Source organism: Monopterus albus, unplaced genomic scaffold (genome assembly GCF_001952655.1).
Source record: "Monopterus albus unplaced genomic scaffold, M_albus_1.0 scaffold30.1, whole genome shotgun sequence".
In the NCBI taxonomy this organism is placed as follows: domain Eukaryota; kingdom Metazoa; phylum Chordata; class Actinopteri; order Synbranchiformes; family Synbranchidae; genus Monopterus; species Monopterus albus.
The window spans coordinates 1,949,719-1,975,782 of record NW_018127910.1 but is presented as its reverse complement, the minus strand read 5'-3'; the positions used below and the strand labels follow the sequence as shown (position 1 = coordinate 1,975,782).

Sequence of the window (26,064 nt, the reverse complement as noted above, 5' to 3'; positions counted from 1 at the left end):
TTTCTTGCCTATGGTAAGGTTGATGCGACTCTAACAACTGTCTGTTCAATATAAAGCTGCCAACAGCTGGTTAGCCTAGCTTAGCATAATGACTAGAAACAGCTATCTGAGGATCTGTCTACTTGCACCTTTAAAGCTCACTAAATAACCAGTTATATTTCATTGCATATATTTACAAAAACTGAAGTATAAAAACAAGAAGTTGTGGTTTTATATTTGGTCCTGCACATAACCCCAGTATCATTTTAGGGGAATGTTATCAATTTTCCTATCTAATCAAAACAGTGGATGCCTACTTCCCAAAGTGTTGCTGTCCCATATACATTTAGTTACATTTAGCCATGCAGATATGTTTTTTTTTTCTTCTGAAATATGTTTCTCCTATTTGAGGTGAGGACAGTTTCATTTGTTGTCCTTATATCAGTACAAAAAAAAAATCTTAATCACCATGCACATTTTAAATATTTCTGCTTAAAGATAACTGAGACAATGTACTTTTACAATTTGTGCAAATTGACTAGGTGAAATGCACGCCTGTCTTTAATTGCCTGGAATGAAATGTTTTCTTTGATGTCCCTTTAGTTGCTTTCTTCCACTAACAGACACAGACATAGATAGGAGAAAGCACGCTCTTGTTTAGTTTTACCTGTGGTTTCTTTTATCTTGGGCATCCTGTGAGTGCCATCCCGTGTAATTGTAAACCCAGGCTCAGCACTGGTAGCTGCATGGATCTTCCTCAGAAGGGTGGGGTCTATTGGATGTCCAGCCTTGCCCTGGCCTAGGGGACCATACCCTTTCTCTTCAGCACTTACATAACTCAGCCCCCTGAGTGAGGACTCAGACAGTACATGCATATTTTCTGTGGTACAAAGAGGAGAATCCATAGGAGTGACACAGTTGCTGCTGCCTGTGCTACAACCGGCATCTAGAGAAGAGCACTGGGAGCTTTGGAGAGAATGAATGCCTTCACTCTGTATTGATGACATGCGCTTGTTCACATGGTATTCATATAACCGTGTGACATCTTGCTCAGATGATGGAATCTTAATTTGCTGCTGCTCGTTATCCTGTGAAGTGGCATCTCCGTCTGCAGGAATGGGCCCTTTGGATGGGGAGCGGAGACTGGCATTTAAGTGTTGGCTTCTTTCATATGAGTCCTGCTTTTCTCCCTTCACTGTTAACCTCTCTGCGTGGGAAGCCTGTGAGTCATTCACACATTCTGGAGAGAGATTCTCTGCCATTTTGTTTCCTGCTCTCTGCTGCCATTTTTGGTGTCTGTCTTTAAAGTGAGTTCGCCCCAGATCAAGTTGATTCATGTAATAGGAATCTCTCACAGTGAAAGCGTTATACTTCCCAACGAGATGAGGGGGCTCCTCTCTAGCTGAATCTTGAGAGGTCGTGTGCGCTCTTTCAGAGGATTCACATGCATCTGATTGGCTTCTGCTCTCTGCCACCTTCTGTTTTCCTCTTTGCCTGCTCATTACTGAGCCCATGTGCATCTTAGTGAAGTACTCACTGACTGATTTTATTTCCATGGTCTCTGGCTCCATCTCGCCGCCATCTGAGTGAAATATCTGGGAGGAAGAGACAGCAGACGATTTCGCCTCTTCCTGATGCTCCTGAGGGTTGTACTGCATAGCTCCTGCGCCACCACTGTTAAGTGCAGTCACCTCTGTCTTCTCCTCATTCACTGCATGGTATCCTTCTGTCATGGCTACATGCATCCTCAGGTGGTTCTCTGAGTGTCTGTGAGCACTGGCCAGCTCCGAGCTCTCTGTCATCTCAGAGGAGTTTGTTTCATTGCCAGAATCTGAAGAATCAGGACTAAATGCTCGTGATAGCTCTACACCTGTGTACCACACAAAAACAAATACAGTATCTCATTAGCAACATCAGCTGAGGCACATGGAAAATATCCCGCATTAGGTAGTGAGTCAAATATAATATATGGTAATGACAATGTAAATCACTATGTAAATGATAAAAAAAAGGTGTTTACACAACACAGATGATAATAAATACAAATGACTATATAGTAGCATCCCACTTAAAATTAAAATAGCATTTTGGCATCTATAAAATACTGAGAGAGCAGACTATTAAAATGACTATTTAAAATGATCTGATTCAGCATTTTCTATGATAGTAAAGCAACAGGTTTTTGGCATTGTGCAGTGTGTGTGGTTGAGAAAAAAATCCACAAAACAACAACACAGTTTGACAAAATGAATGATATAGCAATGAACACAACAGTTTGTACGTATGAAGAAAAACACATACAAATAGGAACACTGAACAAAATGGGCTTTATTGGAAAAAAAGAACAACAAATCAAAAGTGAATGGCTGGAACATGTTAATGGATGGTGTTAATGGATGAATGTTACAATAGAGTAAGCAGAACCTGTACTACTCTCTGACTCTGCTGGACTCTGTTCCTCAGATGCTGCCAAGGCCTCAAGTGCCTGCAAGGTGGACACCACTGCATCATCTAGAGGCTCCCTGTGGCCCTGTGCCCTGTGGGTGGACACTGAATCTATGAGAGACACTGGGATATCATTGCGAGCCCCCTGGGTGCAAGTTCCGGCCCCCTGGTGCTCCTCCTCATCAGAGCTGTCCCTGAAACCAGGAGGAGGAGCAGCAATGGCCAGATTAAGAGAGTGCAGCAGTACGTCATTGTCCTCCTCATCATTACCCTCTGGTGGGGGAGGGAGGGAGGTCAAGTCAATGATGTCATCACTGGACCCTGAGAGCGAGAGTAACATGGGCTTCTCTATGTCACTCATCATCATGTCCTCCTCACAGCTGATATCATCCTCATCCTCTGCATCATCTGTTGTCTCTGCATAGCAAATATCATGCAGCAGTGGCTCCTCAATGCACTCTGTAGGGCCAAAGATTTTGGTGGAGTATTGATACCCATCCCCATCTTCTATGGCATCAATCATCTTATAGTCCCCCTCGAGACGCCGATACATGGGGCTGTGATTGTCTAGAACCTCTGGGCTTTCATCCATCAGTCTCTGGTAGCCCAGATTTTGGGGGTTTATACTGTCTAATGGAGGATCTCCAAATATGAAGGAGACCTTTGCACTCCTCGAAGAGTCTTGGGGTTTGGGCCTTGGGACACTAAGGTAAGTTTGGGAGCAAGGGACTCTGCAGCACTCTGTTCTATCTGCCAGATGCAATGCATGCTGAGGCTGGTGAATCTCAGTTATGTAAACCGGTTGGCCTTCACATCTGCCACGGTCACGGTAGTCATACTCGCGATCAGAATAATCTTGGCTGCAGCTCTGGTTGTTTCTCTCTTCACTTCCTTTATGGGGTGTGCTGTATGTGCACTCAATGGCCTGGTAGTTCTGCTTTATTCTCGCTGCATGGCCTGCAAAGAGTAAACAAAAACTGAACAAAGTCTGTTTAAAAACACAAGGTTCTGATGAGTCATGTTGCTATTAATTCAGACATACTTGTTTCCATACTGTCTGTGTTTTTGGCGACATTGAAGATGGAGCGTCGCGAGTCCACCAGTAATCTGTAGTAGCCAGCGGTCAAACAGGCCAGATTCATTGCATCAACAGACTCCATTAAGAGAGTGATGGGCTGTGAAAGAGGCAGATAAGCAGATGACAAGGAGTGCAAAATAAATGGGGGAGCAGGTCTGTAGAATGAGGTTATAATTACTTCTAAATATACTTGGCGTTGTTTTTGTGTAAAACCGTAGAAAATATTTACAAAAGTCAGCACATGCTTGCTTTTTGAAAAAGCAGAAAGGTTGTTAACCTTTACATCCAGGACATGTAGTTCCACTCTAACTCTATTTTCATCTTCTGTATACATCTCGATGCGGTTGACATGACTGAAATCAGCCAGAAGTGCCACCAGGTTTGTTTTGGTGTTAATCACATGACTGATGCCATATTTGGGTCCCACCAGTAAAGTCACTTCTGTGTGCTTCTCACCTTGCTGTAAAAGAGAAGAGAGAGTGAGCACAAAGGCAAGGCAGGTTTATTTATAAAGCACATTTTCATACACAAAGGCAATTCAAAGTGCTTAACACAATGCAAACAAATAAAATATTAAAATGCATACATATGTAAAACATTCAAATGCAAACTAAGTTCAAACATTTAATGCACATTAAAAGCAACATGCAAGTGTAGCTACCAAGTATTTTTAGGAAAGCTGTGGCAGACTGTGGATTCTCACTGTTCTCATAATACTTTGTACCCCTTCACCTCAGTTTTCACAACACTAACTTCTGAGTATACTTTCTTCTGGAGATTTGAAACACCAGTTTTTATACAGTCATACAGTATATGCATTCCGCTGTGGCACACCAGCGCTCACCTCCATGAGTTTGGCGCCCCTTGTGATCAGGATATGTTTGAAACTATATCAATATGTTTGTGCACATAAAATAATTACTTGTGCTCAAACCATTTTTGAAAACTGACATGTGAAAATGTTAAACATTAACCTACGTAAGCACCCCATTAATGGCCCAGATGACTCCAAAACTGGTTCCATTCATTTGTACATTGTTTGTACTCACAATTAGTGTAGATTTAAACACTCGTCCTCCATAGAGTCTTAAGTCACTGAGATACTTCAGATAATGGACCTTTGCCTGCAAAGCAGTCAGCTGGAATGGGAAGGAAGCAAGAGACAGAGGGTGAGATACAAGCTGAAATATTTTACATTATCTTCACAGCAGAATGTAATGTTCAGCTGAGTTTAAAGAAAATGCAATATTATGTGTTCAAGCCACCACCCTGCCCATTATTGTGAAGCCACCACTAGGTGGTAGTCAAGAGTCTTTTCACTTAAGGCACAAAAAGGACAGATGGGTTGATGAAGAGCTGGAACACTACCTTTTTACCGGGTGGTACCAGGTTCTGGTTAGTTTTGAGGATGTGAGTAAGGGCTTTCTTGATGTTCTTCTCTTTCATGCTAGAAAGCACTGCAGGAGGCAGGAACAACGCCAAACCCCACTCCTTCCTAGAAAATGCACAATTCATAAAGAATAAAAAGATCCCTCAGTCACTATGTAAAACAGTCCAGCCATCTTGATCACTGATTGATTTATTTCACCCAAAGGTGGTGCATTGATTAACTGACAGGCTGCAGTCAGAATTATTAATTAACCAGTGGGAATGGATCTTCTGGCACTGCAGCAGCAGAGTACTAGTGAGATCAATTATTTAATTGTAAGAGCATTCTGTACTAGTAGTATCCTCTACAGCAGGGATAGGTCATTAGAAACAACAAAACTGCTCTGTAGATGGAAGACATGCAGTTGATGCCAGTGAACATGGCACAGAGTGAAATCCAATCTACTTACTCTATATACTTCAGGGAGACCTTCTGGGTCTGCTTAGTATTGATGGTCAGAATATACATTTGCAGGGCAGCCAGACGGAGGGCCGTGTCATATTTAAGCTCTGATCCAAATCTTTCCAGTACCACATCATTACAGCTCTGGAGGAACCAGAGAGAGCGGGGGACAGAAGGAGGTTATACTTCAGTCGCTTTTGTTATGTTATATGTCTTATCAACATCAGCTGATATTCACCTGAACATAGAGGTACTCAAATGCTACTGCGTCTCTCCTAAGCAGGTCCAGGGGATCCTTTGGGACAAAAGTGATGCGAAAAAAGCACTTCATTTTGTGTGACCCTGGCCTCTGTGTCACCTAGAGTGCAAGTCGGAGATAAGAACGGTCCCATTATTCAAGTGCTTATGTCTACAAAATGCCTAATCACAATTGCTAGAACATATTTCAGGGTTTTTTTTTATATTACATGCAACTTTGATATTAACTTTGTACAGACTGATCTACAACACATGCAAAATCACAAATAATATACAAAATCATGACTAATATACAATCCTAACAGTGATTCAGGGATATTTTAGGAAATAAGCATATCACTTTTTCACCAAGGGTACATCTCATGTCTCTTATAGGCAGCCTTGTTTCCTTCACTTGCATCTTTTCCTCATGTGTTAGTTCCACCCATGTAAGATGTATGGAAAAAATGCAAAGAAAAGAGGAAAACATAATAGAAGAAAGGACTCAAGGAATCCTTCATCTGAAGTGTCCAATCACCAAGTGATTTCTGTTAACAGTGGGATGTTGGTTCACAAAAAATGTCCACAAAGGATGTTCTTGTGTGTCCTCAGTCATTGCTCCTCCAGCACTATCCTCGGTCCTTGCTCCATGGTCATTAGAGCTAATACTGTATAAGTGACTTGAAACGTCCTCCGTCTTCTACCGACTGAAGAGACTTCTGGGTCGACTGAGGACCGAGGACAGAGGAGCAATCTTATAAGAGACATGTGATGCACCCCAGGAGTTACTGTAGATGAGAAGATCAATACAGCTCTGGTGGGGTCCTCCTTTTGATTTGCCAGTCTATTGTTTACCTGCCTTTGTCCTATTTAGTAGCACCCAAGAAAGCTGTCTCACCTGAGTTAGCATCTCCTGCTCATGCAGGAGCATGAGTTTACTGGCAGACCCCTCAGCTCTTTGCTCCAGCATCAGAGAAAAGTGTTCGATGCTCTTAATGGATAGCTTTTCTTGCAGGGTCAAGATGACGTCCTTTTACATAGACAAAGTCATTGTTAATACAACATGAGACCTTTGCCAACGCGGCAGCCTGCTTGCGCACAGCTCAATGCCAGAACTACAATTCACAGCTGAATACACACAAAAACATAACAGTTACTGAAGACACAATCAGAATTTCAACTGCAACAGAAAACAAAATGTCCTTGCTGCTCCACAGTAAATTAAACTCAGACTCCCTTTTGTTTGAAGCATAATTTCAGCTCAGTTTTTCTGAAGGTCATAATGAAGTGAACAGTTTGCATTTTGTAATGTACAGTTCAACAGTGGGCAGCATCCAACATTTAAATCACTTTAGATTATGCAAGAGCATTTCATCGTTTCTTTTTTCCCCCTGCACCTACCTTAATGGATGTGTTGCTGTCAAATTTAAATGATTTAGTCTGCCCATTCTCCAGGTACACCTTCAGAACATTTGGCATAAAAAGAAGGGAGTTGTCCTTCACTGTTTCCTGAGGATGAAAGAAAAATCATTTGATCAACAAACGTCATTTTGTCTTGTTGTAGGGGAAGATTCTGTAATCAAAAGAGCCCTGAGAGGAAGTTATTGCACATTCAAGAACTCAATATTCTGATAATTAAAGGATCAGTTCAGCATTTCAGGATATTTTCTATCAAGATGAGAAGATAGATTCTTTTCTCACACCCGTTTGGTGCAAAGAAATAACACCTTGTTAATTAACGAGAAAGTCCTAGTTTTTGTTCTTACACTCTGGTTCTGCATGAATTAAACAAGACTGAACGGGTTAATTATCAGTGGTGGAAGAAGTACTCAGAGTCCTTACTTAAGTAAAAGTAGCAATAACACAGTGTAAAAATACTCTGTTACAAGTAAACGTCCTGCATTCAATATGTAACTTAACTATAAGTACAAAAGTATTAACATCAAAACATACCTAAAGTACTAAAAGTAAAGTACTCATTTAGCAGAATGGCACATTTAACATTAATGCATATGGTTGGCTGGTAAACGTGGAGCTAGTTTTTACAAGCATATATGTCTATTGTTTGAATTTCTGCTGGGCTACTTGTAAATTTTACACATTTTTGTATTAATCTGGCCCCCAAAAGCAACTAGTAACTAAAGTTATAAAATAAATGTAGTGGTGTAAAAAGTACGATATTTGCCTCTAAAATGTAGCAAAGTACAAAGTAGCATAAAATGAAAATACTCAAGTAGAGATACCTCAAAATTGTATTTTAGTACTTGAGTGTACTTATTCACTTTCTACCACTGTTAATTAGTGAGCTTTAGAGATATTCTTTACAGATATTCTCTGGAGGATATTTTTTTACCTTTTGGACAAAGCCAGCTAGCTGTTCCACTATTTCAAGTCCTCATACTAAGCTAAGCTAAACTTGTGTAACTTCTGTAATAGCTTTGTATGACAGTGGTGCTCTTCTTCCCACCTTACTTTATCAAACTAAAATTTAAACATGTATGTTGTGATTCAATTTAATTTCCAAGACAATGTTGAGCATACATATTAGTGAAAATAATGATGCTGTCCTCTTCTCAGAGGATATGACTGCCTAATATCCTCTTCTCTGTGTGATACATCCAATAAACTCTCTGTCACAGGGTCCCTGGTTTCTGTCAGTTAAACCCACATGCTCTCTATTTTGTGCCAGTGATAGCAGACTGATGAAAAGGGGAACAAAGGAGCAGATGCAGTTCTTGCTCATGCATGTCTTTATTTTGCAGTTAGTGATTTCTAGCATTTTCAGCCTGCTCTGTGCTTGTTATTTTAGAGTTCAAATCTGCTGCTTTCATCACCCATTACAAACCTTGATGTGTACAGAATGAATCAGTGTCTTATGTGACTTACAGGGACCTGACCGTTGATGATGACCTCTTCAGCGAAGCGAACTTTAACAGGATTAGTTTTTAACTTGGCCTTTTTCGCTGCACTGATGAATGCTGATTTGGGTGACTTTTGAAAAAAAAAGAAGAAGAAGAAAAGGAAAAAAGAGAGATTTAAAGGGCAGTCCATTGCTTCAGAGATGAGTCATGTGTTTTTCAGCTGCACACATTTCAAGGACGTTTCCTTCTTGAAACATGACAACCTTCCATTTCTCTGCACTGTACTGATGCGTTTATGGTGGCACAATGTAAGGGCATCTCATATTTGTTATGTCATTGAGCCTGCAAAGAAATGCCTGGCAAAAAGAAATAATTACAGGCTGGATTATAAGAGCTGCTTGGTCCTTGGACTATTATAGAATATTACTCCCATGTTTTCCTGCAAATCAAATCCTTATTCAGGTTTAGTCACCTATTAATTGACTGAGCACACTGAGAGTCCAAAACAATGACAACAAACACAATAGTTAACTAAAATGCATGGTGAATGGCTATGTATAAACATATTTTCAGGCTTTTGGAAAATGTTGCATTATTTAAAACACTGTAATTACTGTCATGGTGTGGAGAGAATTGTAGATTTTATTACACATTTTCCACCATATAGAAACACACTATATTTTGTTTGTCTGTGAGCACACACTGATGCTTTGGTCTAATTTTGGAGGGCATTCAAGCATAATTCCATTTCCACTGACTTATTATGTGAACTGTAAACAAAGGCCAAATATATGCTCCTGGCACTGTGTGTTCTCCACCATCTGGTCCTCTGTCACTCTAGTAAATGTTGATGTGGCAGGTTCATCTGAGGGCTTTCTAGGATCTGACGCCACAACATGAGATGACTTGGAAAACAAGCAGCAATTGGACACCCTTTGAGTAAGCTGGGCTCTAACACTCAGTTAAGGCATTACTGATAAAATGCCAGCACAAACATATGGCATGATTAATAAATTGCATTCAAAGAGTGAACAAAATAATCAGCTCTAAACACACAGCCTGGAATGTGTTAGATTTCATTCATAGAGGATGGAGAAACTTACTGGGTACGGCTGAACAACAGTCAACACTATGGACTCTTTGCAGCTCCTGCAGGGCACAGAAACATTTTTAATGAAATACTGGTTTAAATTTTTTTTTTTTAAACTTTGTTTTTTAGAATAAAATTTAAGATTCTTTTATTAACATTCATGTCTTTAAATGGCTTAGCCCCAAGTAATATAACTGGGCTCTTAAATTTACACAGGCCCTTATGATGTCTTAGGTCTCCTGATCAACTACCCTTAGCAGTGCCAAAATTGAGGTTAAAAAATCAGGGTGGTTGCACCTTCTTGATCTTGTCAGCTGGGATCCTCTTCTGGATAAGCGATATAGACTATGACTTTTATTTTATTGTTGTATGATTGTTGCATGTTGTTTAGGTTTTGGAAAGCACTTTGTAACTGCAGTTTGGAAAAGTGTGATAAATAAACATTCTTCTTCTGCTTTTAATTATTATCATGATTAAATACATAAACATGCAAATAAATAAATGGAACACTGTGGTTTTCCCAGCAGGAAGAACATTATGTCCCAGGGATCCTCCTGGCAGCCTTGTCCTGCCCTGCAGAGTGTAGAGTTTTACTGCAGTAACAGAGCTCGTTCAAAGCCACAGGAGCTGTGAAGGAGTGGCCACATGGGCATTTTTCCCTGTACTAATATACTGATTATAGAGAGCCTCACAGGTCATACAAGGACCAAACCCTGACGGCCAGCTACTCAGCTGTTTCAGTGATATTAATCAAATAAGAAGCAATAAAACACCAGTGTACAGCTACAGTACTTGTAAATCACAATGAAGGGAGCAGGTGGTTAGAATAATGCCATATGTTTTCAGTTGAAACATTATGATACTTCAAAGTAAAAAAAAAAAAAAATACATAGTGATGAACTAATTTAACATTTTCTTTTTTTGATTGTAATTGAATGTCTACAATATGTCTGTAAAGAGTTTATTTATATTGGAAATGAACTGAAAAGGGAAAATATCACATGGAACTACAAAGGTAGTGTATTTTTATAGGTATTTTTACAGTATTTTTTATTTTTATAGGTACTAGACTACCTATAAAAATATACATCCCCCTTGATCAACATTGAATAAAATGAGAAATGGTGACTTTTAAAACCCTGAAATATTCTTATATCCCTCCCTCACTTGTTCTTTTCAACCACCTTTTTTAGAATTATTTGAAGAATGTGTGAAGCAATAATAATTGCAAGCGTTGCTGGAGTTTTGACCTTTCCAGCTAATTTTTCCTCATCTGTGCACCTTGGCTGTGGGTGATGTCATACCAGAGGTTTTTGCATTGTTTTGATAAGACAACAAAACATAAAAACTTCCAGAAAACAAAGAATACTTTTTTAGGCACGGTAGAATTACCAACTACAATTTTAACAGCAGGCTAAATGACATCTCACCTTAGTAGGCTCTCATACCTGACAAGGTCAATAACCCTCTCCCTGGGTGCTGAACTGACTGGCTCATCATTAATCATGATGATCTCATCCCCTGGGATCAGCTTGCCTTCTGATGGACCCCCTGCCAATACACGCCAAACAACAGTTAAGTGGTAGAAGCTGTGCACAGTTGTACCATTTTTCTTGATTTTCTTAGTTTCCTGTTTTGTGGCTGAAGGCTCCAATGAATGCTTACTCATTAGGGGTTGTTGTTAAAATCAGTGAATCATAGACATTAACCACAGAGTGGGTTTCCTTTCCTTTTTTAGCTACATTTTAGGAGAGATTTCATCTTCTTTGGGGAACATACAGTATTGTGAATGGGTCAAATGAAACACTGTTGTGTGGGTCACTTTACCTGGTGTGACTGAACGAACCACCACAGGCTTCTCACTGCCTGCCACAAAGCCAAAGCCAAGGACGGGGTCTCGTCTCATGTCCACCTTCCGGGGTGCTGGTGGCACAAACTTGTCTCCGTCCAGGCGAATCTCCTCCAGGGAGCTGCTCTGGGAGACGTGGCTGCAGGAGGAATAATAAGTTTGTTTCTTGTTTCATTGTGAAATATTGCTTTGATATATGATGTTATGAAATACCTGTTGGTGCTGTATTTCAGGGGAAACAAGAGCCAAATCTTAGACTTGCATAAATTTCTATGCTATCACAATTAAAATGGGAATAGAAATATAGAAATATTTGCTTTGTCAGTTTGTGTTCAGTCATTATACTGCACCAAGCAATCAGAACTAGATAGATAGATAGATAGATAGATAGATAGATAGATAGATAGATTGATAGATAGATAGATTTGATAGGTTTGTTTGTTTGTTTGGAGACAGAATGCCAGATATTGTTTTGAAATGAAGAACTAGTACAGTGTTGGAAAAACAGATCACGTGGGCAATGATAATCAAGTTCCAATGTTTGCATTCTCACACTGCAGATATCCACGGTGTGCTTCACACAAAGGCAGTTACAGTGCGGCTTTCTGTACTACTAGCAGTGTTATGTGCTACAGCATAGGCGTTTGCTTTTCCACACTAATAAAGATGCAGGACAGGCACACTGTAATGTGAAGCGTCACACTGTTGAAATTTCCTGACAGCCTGAGTTTGAGATTTGCTATCACTGAGGTTCCTGCCATCAATAGCTGGCTGCAAACCAACATGCTAAAGTTTACATTTTTTGTCTCTTTGCTTCAGTTACCCTGATGAATGCATTTTTCTTTGTGGTTGCACCACAATTATTATTCCTTCAGCCTCTTGAGGTCAGAAAACGTGCACAAACTGTATGTAGCTTTCATGTACCATGTGATCAGAGGTTTTACAGTGTTCTTCCACTCTCCCTGGCTGCAGAAGCAGCAGCAGCTCCGTATGGTGCCAGCAATGTTGGTTAATTAAAGCCGTGGGCAGACAATGTGTAATTCACAGTTATTCTTGACACATGCACCACTAAATACTAACAATTAAGCTTTCATGGCACAAAGACACATTGAGGTCTGTCAATCGAAACACCAAAATGATGAAAAAACAGTCACAAGATGTTCAGTGCTAAGTGATTGTCAACTGATATTTTGGAGGAACAATTCCTTCATAGAGCTATGACACTGAAAAAAAAAAACACTTGAGCAACTGATTTGACAGTAGGAGTTGAATGCGGCTGCTAAGCAGAACATGGAAGATAACAAAAGATAGAAATGATGTTTATACATTTATTTAACCTTTGTAGTGATTATATTAGCTCTGATCTAGGGGTGAACCCTGTATCTATGATGCTCTCACATCGGTAGTATCTCTGCAGAGAACTATGACCTGGGATATTCTTAGTCCTAGCCTAAAGGAAAGAATAAAAGACAAAGTATGATGAATATTACAACCACTCTGTAAACACCAACTTTATTAGTCAAATGTGTCTTTTGGAGTGAGGTTACAAGGTCTACACTGGGAAACAGACTTTGCTGAGCCTTAAAATTAGCCCCTTAAATCTTATTCTACAATTTATATCAAACAGTACAGAGATGCTGCAAATGAACCTTATGGTGACCTCTTTTACTTCCAGATAAAGTCCAAGACATTGTTTTCTTTGCAATCTGCAAAATCTTTATAGGGTCAGATGAAAAAGGAGCTACAATAAAAACAACATTTTGGTTTCTTAAAGACAACAGCTTACATTATACCTCTTCATTATACAGTGTATGTTTATCCTCTCCTACTCCGCTGTTTTATATCGTGTGCATAAGTAATGTAAAAAATAAAAATAAAAAACTGGGTGCTGGCAAGACTGGCCAATCTTTTTTCCATTATTTTGATTTTTTTATGGTAAATAAGCAAATGCCTTGAAAGTAATGTGCTGCTGACTCAATGTAAACAATAACATGCTAATATAATGTGTACATCATGAGTATTATAGCTACAGCTTATAATATAAATATTTGTAATTTAGACATTATCCTCTTTGTTATTAAAATGATAGTGAGCATAGCAACACATCTGCATTAATCAGAGGCTGAAGCATTTTCTCTCTTTCATACTGACAGATGTTTTTCAAGTGGTGTCCGTCCAATGTTTGATGTTGTTCTTGCTGTTTGTCTTTATTCTATATATACTGTATATACTGGTTTAATAAGCTTTTATTCACAGCCAAGTGCTCAAACAGCTGAACAAATTTTTATTCCAAACACAAAAAAATGTTCTCATTTGATGCACTTAGCCAACCAATGTTTGTGCTTATACAAATATTTGTACTTACTATGCCAGTATTGCAAAAGTAAGTAAAGAAGGCCTTAACAAATGCTAAAGTTAAACTACATGAATCGCTTGATTTGCTCTGATGTTTTAATCACAAATGCTACAATAGCACAAATGTAGAACAGCTGCTACAATAACTTAGTGTATTGTTACAAGGGGAAAAAAGATGAAGAAAAAGAAGGAATCTGTTTCATCCTCATTAAAAATGAAAGCATTTTGACAGTTCCTATATGACAAATCACTCAACCTTATCACAGTTCTGAGACACATTTAGTTTGAAATTGTGTGTCAGTTTTATCTCTCAGATGGCAATCTCAACAGATTGTGAACAAATCAAAACCACATGGACCTGTGCATTCAGGAAGAATGCTGTCTCCTCCCCTGCATGGCCACCTGTTAAACATGGCTAGGTTCCCATTGTGCAGACAGCCATGCATCTAATGATCTCTAATCACACCCATCAACTGCTAGTGTAGCTCCACAGCCATCTATACAGCAGTCACAGTCACCCTGCGAGCTACACAGTTATTAAGAAAATGAACCAAAATGTGCAGCACAAAATGCCGACCTGACTGTTGCTGTACGAAGGCTATTTTCACTCTTTCTTTCTCAAATTGTATTTTTGACTAAGTGGAGAAAACTGATTACCAAAAGCAATATCCTATTTCCCTTGTTGTAAACAGATGCTTTGACACTGATGTAATTATATTTGAAGACAACCTTTTTTATTTTTATTTTTAAATTATGCAATCAAAGCCAGTATTTTAGGGCTACTTATTTTTTAAAAATATATTATGAATTTACTCAGCCTCCCTTATAGAAATCTAGATGTCTGTTGAATGTGGTAAATGCCTTCATGAGATCAGTTTAAATAAAGATGGAACTACTGTTTTACTTTACTTAAGAGTTTGCAATTATTCCCTGAACTGCATATGTTAAATAATGTGTTAAACATTAAACATTCATGTGTTCCTGTCACACATGAGACACATGTGTTCCACTGACAAATACAACAATTTAGTATCATCATCCTGGAGCCTTGACAATCTCAGATGGCCACTGACAGGCACAGAACCACATTGATTTGGATTATTCATGACATTTTCTCAAATTTGGAAACATGGAGCCAAAACAGCCTCCATTATCTGCCTCATCTAGACACACTCTCCATCCAGCATTTTCACTGCTCCTTACTTCTTATGTAACTCCTCTGACATCATGCTTCTCATGATATAACCCATGTGTGACAAGTGCTCACCTCCTATTCTGTATACTATACAAATATAAAAAAATAACTGCTGTGCATGAGTACATGTCACATTCTATTATAATAAATATCTAGTGAACAAATGAGAAGAGCAAATAATTAGGAAGTCTGAATCCAGTATGGACAGGGGTTCATAAATACAGCAATATTTTTAGATCTAGTATGAAAACATATTGCAGATCTCAGGTATGAAAAAATAAAAGAAAGCCCGACCAGATCAACAGAACAGATGAAACAAGCAATCACTCATTAGACCATGTTCACACAAACATATAAAGAACCAGCTGAGGGTTTGTCATTACCTGCCTGTGCAGATATCCAGAAGTGCCAGTCACAGAGGATCAACTATGCCAATTACACTAAAGCCAAGCATCCTCTGAGGAACATGCAGACTCAAAAAATCAAAACAGATCCCAGCACTGGTGAATTTCTTCATCATCATCAGCAACAGCAGCAGCAGCCACGGTAGCAGCAGCATACAGTATACACAGATACACACACACTCTCAAAACCCCTCTTCTGCATTTGGGAGACTGCATGAGGAATACTGTGGGTGTGCGTGAGAGTGAGAGAGAGTGAGAGTGGGCAGGGGCAGAGTGTGCACAGCCGTGGAGAGAAGGGAGAATCAGTATTCCAAATGCACAGATGGAGACAGTGTGGAGGCAGTGACGTGGCTGGAATAATCACAGGTTGGCAAAGCGTCTGAAACATCTGGGACAGAGAAAGCTCCCCTTCTGTTTCTTTAAACATAGGGCACTTACTTGATGTAGCAGTCACGCCTCTCTCTGTTGGCGCCTATGTCCCATCCATTGGGGGGTCCCTGTGAAGTGCTCCAGGTCCCTGAAGGGGGAGGCCAGCCTGAGGCTTTGGTCCTGTGGCTACAGAGGAATAAAAACATAGATCAACTTTAGATTATTTTTTGTGGTGTCATTAAAGCCTACTTACACCACTTGTAGTATCAAGCTCCAAGGTGGTATTTAAAAAAAATCAGCTAATCTAATTGCAAAAGAATTTCAAAACAATATTTCAGAGATTTAAAAATCATAATAAAAATAAATAAGCTGTGGGCTGAAATTAAGCGGTAAGAGAATGTCTGATTCCGGCATGATAAACAATGTCCCATGGCCATAGTTCATTCAGTGAACACAAATCAAATTAATTATGCAAGATAGACACACAGGCGGCGTTGTCACGCCTCACTCTTGTGCTTTGAGAGGCATGAAATTGGTTTTATTTCTAGATGTCAGCACAAACTTTGTAAAAGAAGATATCCCTAAAGAATGATCTTATAAAGAAGTTATTTGCTTTGCTCAAATTTGATCCAGTCAGAGAATACAACCAGCTGCATTCATTGTTCACTAAACAATTAGCTTATTGTATAAAGTACAGCATTTGTCTAAATCTCAGTTTCAGTTGATTTTTAGATTTAATCACCAAAACCCCAAACTCTGTGCAGCCATTTCCCCGTGCTACAAGTTGGCACAGTGCAGGCATTCAGGGGTGTTGCAATTGGTTAAAACATTTGCATCACTCTCTCTGTCTGCACGCCCCCACCCCCACCCCCCATCCTTGTATTCCCTTTATCCTTGTCTCTGTGTCTGCACACTGGTGATGCTATGAAAGCAGCGGCAGTAAGTTATGTCACTTCAAAAGCTTGTCTGCTCTGTAACAGGGCTCTTCACATTCATTATTCAAAGCCCCTCTTTCTTTGCCTCTAAATGTTTCCCCAGTCACTGTGCTGATGACAATAAATTGTGCGCGGTATGTTTGTGTCTGTAAGAGAGGGTGTGTAAGTGTTTGCACCTATCGACATGTCTAACTTTATCCGTGCATATGCCCATTTCACAAGCAATTTATTGCAACTTAAAGTACAAGTCACTTAAACTAATAAACAAAACACACCTGTGATACCTGTCGCTTCAAACCATCATTAATTCATAAAACAACAAGCACCATAGCTGAAAATTGTGTTATTCTCTTGTGCACTATACTTTAAGTTGGTGTCTGGACACAGGACATAATCTGATTTCATTTCGTGTTTGGGGGTGGGGGGTGTTAGTGTTTCCACGTGGATATGGATTTATTTGACCTACAGGACATGTGCTCGATGGTGTATATTTAGAACACATTTCCTGCAGCTCAAACAATGTGTGTGGACACAACTGGGTTCTGTCTGACACTGCTGGAGCCATGTTCACCTCAATGAGGAGACCTACAAGTACCCTCCATTTCAGCTTTTGGGATAAAACTAACAGCCATACTAACACGAGTGGTGTTTGATGTCATGGATTTACACATCTTAGACAACAAATGTCATTTATTAAAGGTCAAAGACCTGAATAATATTTGGTATTTTACCAAGATTACACCATAAGCAATGATATGTGTGACATTTCACCAAAGGTCTATAACATAATAAAACATTTTGTACTTACAATTTCTGATGCTCTGTCTTCAAAATATGCTTCTGAGCTGACAAATAGTTCCACAAATTTCATTTTCTGTCTCTCAGCCACAATGTCCTGGTATTTACAACACAATCATAGCTACTGTGATTTTTGATTTCTCTTGTCTGCAGGCAGGATGTGCATTATGCCCCTGAGTTGTAGCACCCCAGCTTAGCAGACAGGCTGAAAAGGTTCACCCACTAGTGGACAATGAAACTGATCTTCCTCAGCTAGCATTAATAAATGATGCCTGCATGGTCACGCTGGACTAAGTAATCGAGCACGAAGTGTGCAAGCCATGCTGCACAATTCATGAACAGGTTACCCAAGAGTCACAGCAAGGACAATTACAACAAGTTGTTCAAGTTGCAAATGTAGGTCCAGAGAAAACTGCTCTCAAGACAAATTGCACCAAACCTAAAAAGTGCATGACATTTTGCGGGGTTTGCACCTTTCTTTGGATTCGCACAGTAGCAACCACAGACCATTATAAGACATTAATGACAAAAAGGAAAAGCAAAATGGGTTTTGCTCATAACAGTAACAATCTGTGTGGACCTGTTTCTAGCACACCAACTGACACAAGGGCTTTTTTTTTTTTTTTTTTTTTTTTTTACTAAATTTGAAGATTATGTCACCATTTTCTTCATTTTGTGCTTTTTGCTGTCTTTAGTAATGAACAGTGGCAGGCTGTCGTCCAAATTTATCAGGAACTATAAAATTTGGAAGATACTGGTTTAATTGTACTGTTTGACAGATGGAGAGAAGATCATTTTTCAGTCCTTCATAAAAATTGCATGAACATTGTGATCCTTGCCTTATCACAGCAGTTCACTTTCGCTTTCATCTCACAAGTTGCGAAGAAGTGTTCTGGTACGTTATGAAGGCTGGGATGTTGGAAGTAACTGTGCGTTATAGACAAGTCACAGCCAAGAAGAGCACATTCCAACACAGTCACTCAAGTCAGTTTGAATAATTTACTCCAACAATCTCCACGAGTCTTGGTTACATGACACCACACTCCACATGCTGAATATTAAGGAAGTATATTTTATCATGAGGTATTCTGAGACTTATTTCCTCTGAGATTAATGACTCCCATTAACACATGGTGGCAAACTTTTGTAACACTTTACAATCAAGGTTACAAATCATATACTTAAGTAATGTTTAACTAATGCACAACTCATGATGATTTAATGCATGAAATACTGCGAGATGTATCATGAGTTCCTATCACCCATCATTCACAGATGGATTTCTGTGATTAGTTCAAACTTAATATATCATCAATTACGGAACATTAATTCACATTTATTTAATTAATTTAATTAATGTGCCACCAACTTAGATGCATTCTAGTTAGACAAAGGTTAATTTCAAACTTGATAAGGAGAACTTTATCAGTTCTAATGGAAATATGAAATCTTGTGCCAACATGTTGCTGGCATTTTCTTAAAGTCCCTTTTTATAATTTTTGCAGTGTGTTTTTTTCTAACTTGTCAATGTGGCATAAATCCATACAACCATGCATTCAGTATATACATAGAGTAAATAGACGTTCATGCAGCAACATTACAATAGGTACCATTACAATAGGTACTATTCTGCTTATGGAGAGGCTGATCAAATGCATGGGTCTGAAATTAACTTTTGTGTTACTGGAATGCAGCTAATTTGGTGGGACATCACTAAATGTATGAAGTGAATGAACATTCCTAAAAAGATGGTCTATTAAGTCTGAACTAATTCCTGAAGGCTGCAGTGACATGTTCATTTGTAAATGTTGAATAACAGGAGCTCATGATACATCTTGCAGTAATTCATGTATTATATCATCGTGAGTCATACATTAGTTAAACAATACTTAAATATATGATTTGTACCCTTGTTGTAAAGCATTGCCCAGAGGACCAAACTTTGCATTTCCTAAGCGGTTCTTACATCTTTCCCAAAATGCACTAGCTGAGAAACAAAAGAGTATCCCCACATCCCAAAAGTGACATTAATCTCACTTTTTTTATACATACCATATAACATGACTCTTGCTAGTTTGGTCTGTGTGACTGAACAAGCTATTCTCTTAAGTTTGAGGAACATTCAGAACAGTTTCTGCCACATAAATACACATAAACACCATAGGCTCGCAGAGTTACAGCAACTTTACTGGCACATCTAATGAAATTTATACATCTTATAATTCAAATCTGTATGGATTTTTTTTCTTTAATCCACTGCATTAGCTGAAGCCAGAGATAACCTTTGTGCCTGTCACTCCACTGTTTGTTATTGCCAATCACTGTTCACATTCTCAAAGTAATATTAAAATAAAAGGTGTTTATTCACTTGTGACAGGGAGTGAAGTGTTTCAAGTTTGTCTTGAGCCTGCGACTGTGTGACTAGCCTGTGGCTGGCTTTACCTGTTTGTTTGTCCTCTTGTTTTGCAGCTAATAGGTGGGTGGACCATCATTTGGACAAGAGGGAGCTCGTGGGCCCAGGGCTCCTGTGTAACTTATAAATAACCCCTCACACCTTCAGTGGTTTATTTGCAATTCTGTTTATCATTTGAATTTTCTTTATGTAACACCTTATCATGCAGCCACTCACACATCTGCTGACTTTACACAATTGCACACTGCATGATGTCTGATTTATGTTGTAAGTGCTCACAAGTTTAAAGTCGGTGTCTTTCACTGTTATTTGTCATGGTGTGAGCTGGTCATGCAAGATACATGGTGAGGAGGCAGTGCTCTTGAATTAAACGGAGACATTTATGCAGAGCTAATGCACTAATGTGATTCTGTTGGGATATGAAATCTGTGGAGAGGCAGCAGATGAGAGGGCCATCTCCTGGTAGCAGGACAGGGAGTGGAGCAGAGAAGTGGCTCAGACAGAGAGGAACCTCTCTGATGAATGGCCTTTTACTTCTGATCCTCTTTTAAACTGCCTGTCTTTTGTTTCAGAAAACATCTGCCCTCTGCATGACTTCTCCAACCACCACTTTGGCTCTAATCCTTTGGTCAACAAGGCAGCACAATAAAACAGTCAGCTAATTATACTGTCTGTTATTTATCTGCCACTGCTAAAGTGAAACTTTATGATGTTGTTATGCATAATAGATCAAATTCATGTTGTTGTTCTCATCCATTTTGTGACTTAAACATCACTGTTTTTATCCTCTTTACCTTTTGTTTATTTGACATTGAAGACAATCACTACTTTAATCTGAAGGAGTGCATCAACACAATCAAATCAGGCATCGGTGACTAAAATTCATACTTTGCTCCATATACCGCGGTGGCATTATGCAGCAATATTGAAATTTTCTATGCAATGCATTCACTTCAGAATAAGAGTGTCTATTTTCCCTATAATTCTCACTGAATATTGTATTTCTGTGTTTGTCTTTGGAAGCACTGATATTGTTGCCATGGGCAACCGCACTATTCGGAGCTGCTTTCTGGTGCCTCTATATAGAAAGGGTTTTGGTTAGTTAATCTCCTCTCAGTGGAAATAAAACATCATCTGGGAAACAGTCCACCCACTGTGATCCTCCTGCGAGTTTACGGTAAGTAAGTGAGCCTCACAGTCCTGCTGTGTTTAGTTTACCTATAGAAAAACCTCATCAACTTACAAAACAGCTACTATTCAAACACTGGATACATAGTCTGTTGCAACACTTACAACACAATAAATAAGAAATCAGGTTGTAGGTGGGCGAATGCACACAGACACACACATACACATGCACACAAAACATTTCTCAATCTGTGTAACTTTCCCTTATTCTATTATGGATGGTAGATGCAGCTTGAATAAAAGAGAGATGCAACGCTAATGAAAGACATTGATGCTTTTTTAGTTATTATTAGTTATTAGTATTATAAAATAGCAGTTCTCCCAGGCCTCTTTAGCTCCATAGTATAAAACTTTATCCAGATATAGTGATGAACCTACAATGTGGGAACTGAACTGGACTTGGATTCTCTTGCACCTCATTGTGATACGTGCACCTTTTATGATAAAAGCTTTAAAGGGCAAGACAAAATAAATGGTCGCATGGGACCTCATTCACCAGCCAGCCAGCTCCCGTTGCTGACCCTGAGCCATGCCCGATCTACTCCTGATTCAAACAGCTACAGTAAGGATCACAAATCTTGTAGCCTTTGTTCACTTTGACGAACATTTAAACCAGTCACTCTGTTCCAGATTTGTGATTTCATGTGCTAATGTTTTGTGGTCAAGACATGTCAAACAATGGCTCACAAAATAGATTTTTTTAAAAGAAACACAACCAGGAGTGAAAGATACAAGTAAGCAGCAGCAGAACTCACCCAGTCCAACATAATTTGATCCAATCTTTCTTCCATTTTATTCATATTAAGGAAAAACCTTAGAGGTCTTGCAATCTTCTGTCCAAAAAACATTTTCACTCACACACACTACTGAGTCAGGCAATCACTATGATGGAGTGTTAATTGGCACTTTCTCTATAAATATGTAATGTTCATCCTCATTATCTCTACAGTGCTGTAGCTGACAGACCATTTATAACACCCACGGGATGTAGGAAAATTATAACAGCACTTCTAGATGAGTTAAGCCCAAGTTTTGAAACAACTTTGGTCAAATGACTCCAGCATGCCTTTTTAAATCAGAAAACATGGAAGTATTGAGTTAGTTATCTTTCAATAAAAAAAAATATCAAAAATGGAATCCATGACTAGATTTAAACATAACAAAGAATGAAGGGAATAGAAGTAGGAGCTTTCTTTTGTTTCTGACAGCCGACACATCTGGGGTCACTGTGAGGGAGGAGGAAGAAATAATGAAGGCTTTAATTCTTGCTGGCAGGTGAAAGGGAGAAATCAAAAACCACCAATGTAGCAGTTGTAACCCATAATTAGGGACAACACTGTGGCATTAATAACAGCGACAGGATGTAGTGACGTTGGTGGCCCACAGGGAGCCGCATCCAATGCTGCCATGGAGGGATACTAACTAGAAAAAATGGTCCGATCATTTGATGGAAAAATCACTGCTACTATATCAAAAAGAGTCATGATTTACATACAACAGAACAGAATACTGAGGCGCAATATTAGGCTTCAGCACTATTAAAGCTTCAGTAGTTTTCTGTCATAGTCCAGATGTCATGTTTCAATCTATATTAAAAAACTAAAAACTACTAGTGCAGCCTAGTGATGACTCATAGTGAAAAGAAAATAACCAAACGGGCATTCTTGTGACACATACAGTATAGTATCTAATTTAATATTTTCCCATTTGTGATCAGCTGTTGCCAGCACTGGTGGTTTGTAATGATTCTGATGGAGCCAAATCCCTTAGGATGATTGCTGCCCACTGGGGCAGATCAAGTCAATCTAGCGGACTCATTGATGCATAAGGTGAAGTGTGTGCTCTGGCAATGAATGAATTCCTCAAGACTGTTAGTTCAGCATGTGCAGTACTACACATGCAGTGTCATACCTGCATACTTGTAAAAAATAAAAAATAAACCAACCAAGTGAAGAAAAATAAATATAAAAAAGAAAACTGAAATGTGTTTTTTCTCCCTCTTTTATAGGGTTGTGCGCGCGCGTGTGTGTAAAACAGCAGTACATCACCTGCAGGTTTTCCTTCGGTTCTGGCAATAGGTACAGTATTTGAACTCCTTATATTGAATGACCACTCATATATAATGACTAATGAGCAACGACAGATCAGTCATTTATAGTACATAAGGAAGATATGTTTATATTATGCAATCAAAATATAGTGTTTGACTTAAAACCCCATGGCCTTTAATCAATTTTTGTAGGGTTTCAACATTGTTATTTCATGACGACAAACCATAACCACTGGCTGCACCATGAGAAACTGTATGAACTTACTGTAGATACAAACACTATGGATACACAAATCGCATCACATTTTGCATCCACCCACGCTCCTATCTATCTCACTAGCTCATTCATTTCACATCATACATGACTGCACAACTTGCTTTCTTGAGCAATCAATAACTCAGCATTTTTAATCACTGTTCCACATTGTACTTATGTGTCACACTCCGAATTGTGCCTTTGAACATACAAAACGCCACAGCAGGGATGTCCACAGCAATTACAGAGCAGCGTGTATCGGACTCACCCTGACAGCTTTGGCATCTTCACAAAGCTGAACACATCCATGTGTGCTGCAGACTGCAGTCAACGCTACAAATTTACCATCTACTTCACTCTGGCTCCCTTCTCCCACTGTCTTTGACAGCGGGGAATAAATAATTCAGGCAAAAAAGTGAAGCTTCCACAAGTCAGGTGGAGGGATTAGTCTTGCTGTCTGGGTTTCTGCATGGCTGACTGATTGCTGTCCTTGTCTCAGCAGCGCAAATCCACAGCCCATGGAAAAGGACCTGGCAGCGCAGCTTCCCCGGTTACATCCTTCAAAGCATGCCTCTGTTAGTTGCGTTAAGCCACCTTCATTTAATTTCCATCGTGGGGGAATGATGTGCGGGAGCAGCACAGTAACAACAGCTTTGGAGAGAGGCAGAGAGAGCCAGAGCGAGGGACAGAGTAAGGGAGGGAGGGACAGGGGGGTGGAGGTGGCGATGGTGGTTGGGAGATAAGAATGGAAGAGAGAGGAATAAGAAATGTGCAAGGATGGTGTTTAGCAAGTGCCACAAGGATTGCTTCTAAAGGATGCAGTCAGCTTCCAAGAATTCCCCAAAGGCTAGTCTCATCAATCCTTAAACATGTGGTTGTTTCCATTTAACAGGAAAAGATTGGAAAGCATGACGAAGAGGAAATGACAGAGGCACAATGCATGTAGTGCACATAAAGTGAGTGCAAAAGCAACAGAGGAGCAGTGAAAGCAGCTGGAGAGACAGGAGGACCTAACGTGTCCCCTCCCCAGCTGATCTCTCTGCCTCCCAGCTGCACATTAGGATGCCCATACTGTACACTGCGTTTGTTTTGACCTTTCAAAACAGTTCAGCTGCTAAATGCTCTCTTGTCAAAGAGGCCGCTCATGAGAGGCCTCCAAACATTTTCGCAAAACACATACAGTGCAAACACAGAGCTGCTGCACTGTTCTCGAAATCAGAATATGCACAAGGAAATTCCAAGATTAGAAACGCTGGGTTTGTGTGATTAATCAATGTGCAGAGGAGAGAAGATGAGGCCTGCTGTGATTCACAGTGCTTCAAGTAATCAGCTGCATCTTAACAGATGCAGATTACTTGAAATATATCTCCATAAGTTTTCATATCTTTTCTTCATCCAGTTCAAAATGTAGGGCCATTGCAATGTGTCTGGGATTCTTTATTTTATGTCAGAGTTTCATATGTCGATAACCGATAAATGAGCAGGAGAGTCCTGAAATTTAAAAACCAAATATAATTTGACAAAGAATAATTCTAACAACATCACATTCTAGCCCCACCTCCGGATGAATAATCACCAAATGTCCTTTATCTTGTAGAGGAATAATCACCCCTCATAAATAACACCACCACCACGAGGCACCTCTGTCTAACACCACCAAGAGCCAATTAGCCTCGTCTGTGATCCAAAGAGGTTTGATACTACTTTATGTGGCTCAGATAGGCTTGATAAAAGGAACTTCTCACAGTAATACAGACAGTTTATTCTGTTATCGTGATCTGTGATCTGCCAACATATCTGGAATATGCACAGGTACAAGGCTACAAACAGCAGCCGGTCTACATGTTAAATAATTTGTTTAAACACAGCTTTTTACTGTTATCAATAAATATAGCTTAAACGATCTATAAGCATGAAGTTGTATAAATCCGATACTTTGTTTATATATGCAACAGTAGAGACAAAATAATATCTTCTACCTAGTTATATTCTGCTTGAATCTGCTGGGAGCTTGACAGAATAACAAACAGCCAATCAATACAAACGTCGGGTAGTAATGGGTAAATAAATACAAATGCAAAGAATACAAACACTAGTTGAGTAATTTCAAGCTACAATTTGTTACTGCTTCCACTATAGCAACCATCCTATATTTAAATGCCACAACTTGTAAGGCACTGCAGGGTGATTCAGTGTGCCTTTCCTTAGAGTGATACATGAAATAAAGGATGGTGTCACTTCCACTCACGGTCAGGCTCAGATTCATTTGCTGCCAGGGAAAAGATGCAACAGGATGGGCAAAACTGTGAACCTCCTGGCTGGCCCTGACAGATTTGAATTTGTACTAAAAATCTGTGATGAGTTGATCCAATTGTTTCCTTTTTTGTGGTGTACAAGCAAGACATCAAGGATGCACCGATGAGCAAGGAGAACACGACTGATCTGTGGCGGGAGGCTTGAGAGACTCGACATATTCTGGACAGTTATGTTTGTCCATTTGGTCTGTGGCCCAGAGGCCAGCACAAGTGGCAGAGGATATTAGGGTCAGACAGGCATGTGATCTAAGGAGACCATGGCTGAAGCTTTGACCAATAAAATCCTGCTGCCCTGCTGAGCCCTGACTATCCTTTCTCTGAGTCTCTTTTTAAACATCTGATTTCAGTCATTCTGACACACTCTGCCACTGAAAACCCAGTAGTGCTTCAATTTTGCACATCCTGCCTTTGGATAA

At 39.5% G+C, this 26,064-nt stretch overlaps 1 protein-coding gene across 6 annotated transcripts in view; it reads right to left on the bottom strand.

Annotated features, from left to right (window-relative positions):
- The window catches only part of LOC109958130 (FERM and PDZ domain-containing protein 4), a 33,881-nt gene that overhangs the window by 2,371 nt on the left and 5,446 nt on the right, over positions 1-26,064 (bottom strand). For 2 of the 6 annotated variants that reach the window (XM_020596524.1, XM_020596526.1), the window contains exons 2-16: positions 15,763-15,879; positions 11,349-11,509; positions 10,952-11,072; positions 9,535-9,580; positions 8,457-8,561; positions 6,972-7,079; positions 6,469-6,600; positions 5,572-5,691; positions 5,341-5,477; positions 4,871-4,997; positions 4,552-4,641; positions 3,780-3,962; positions 3,467-3,599; positions 2,404-3,381; positions 647-1,849 (exon numbers count right to left, since the gene is read on the bottom strand). In XM_020596524.1, the coding sequence (XP_020452180.1) occupies positions 647-1,849; positions 2,404-3,381; positions 3,467-3,599; positions 3,780-3,962; positions 4,552-4,641; positions 4,871-4,997; positions 5,341-5,477; positions 5,572-5,691; positions 6,469-6,600; positions 6,972-7,079; positions 8,457-8,561; positions 9,535-9,580; positions 10,952-11,072; positions 11,349-11,509; positions 15,763-15,879 (3,761 nt within the window). Of the gene's footprint in view, positions 1-646; positions 1,850-2,403; positions 3,382-3,466; positions 3,600-3,779; positions 3,963-4,551; positions 4,642-4,870; positions 4,998-5,340; positions 5,478-5,571; positions 5,692-6,468; positions 6,601-6,971; positions 7,080-8,456; positions 8,562-9,534; positions 9,581-10,951; positions 11,073-11,348; positions 11,510-15,303; positions 15,637-15,762; positions 15,880-23,601; positions 24,023-26,064 lie in introns of those variants that run through there. The other 4 variants (XM_020596527.1, XM_020596528.1, XM_020596525.1 and 1 more) reach the window with 4 other exon arrangements.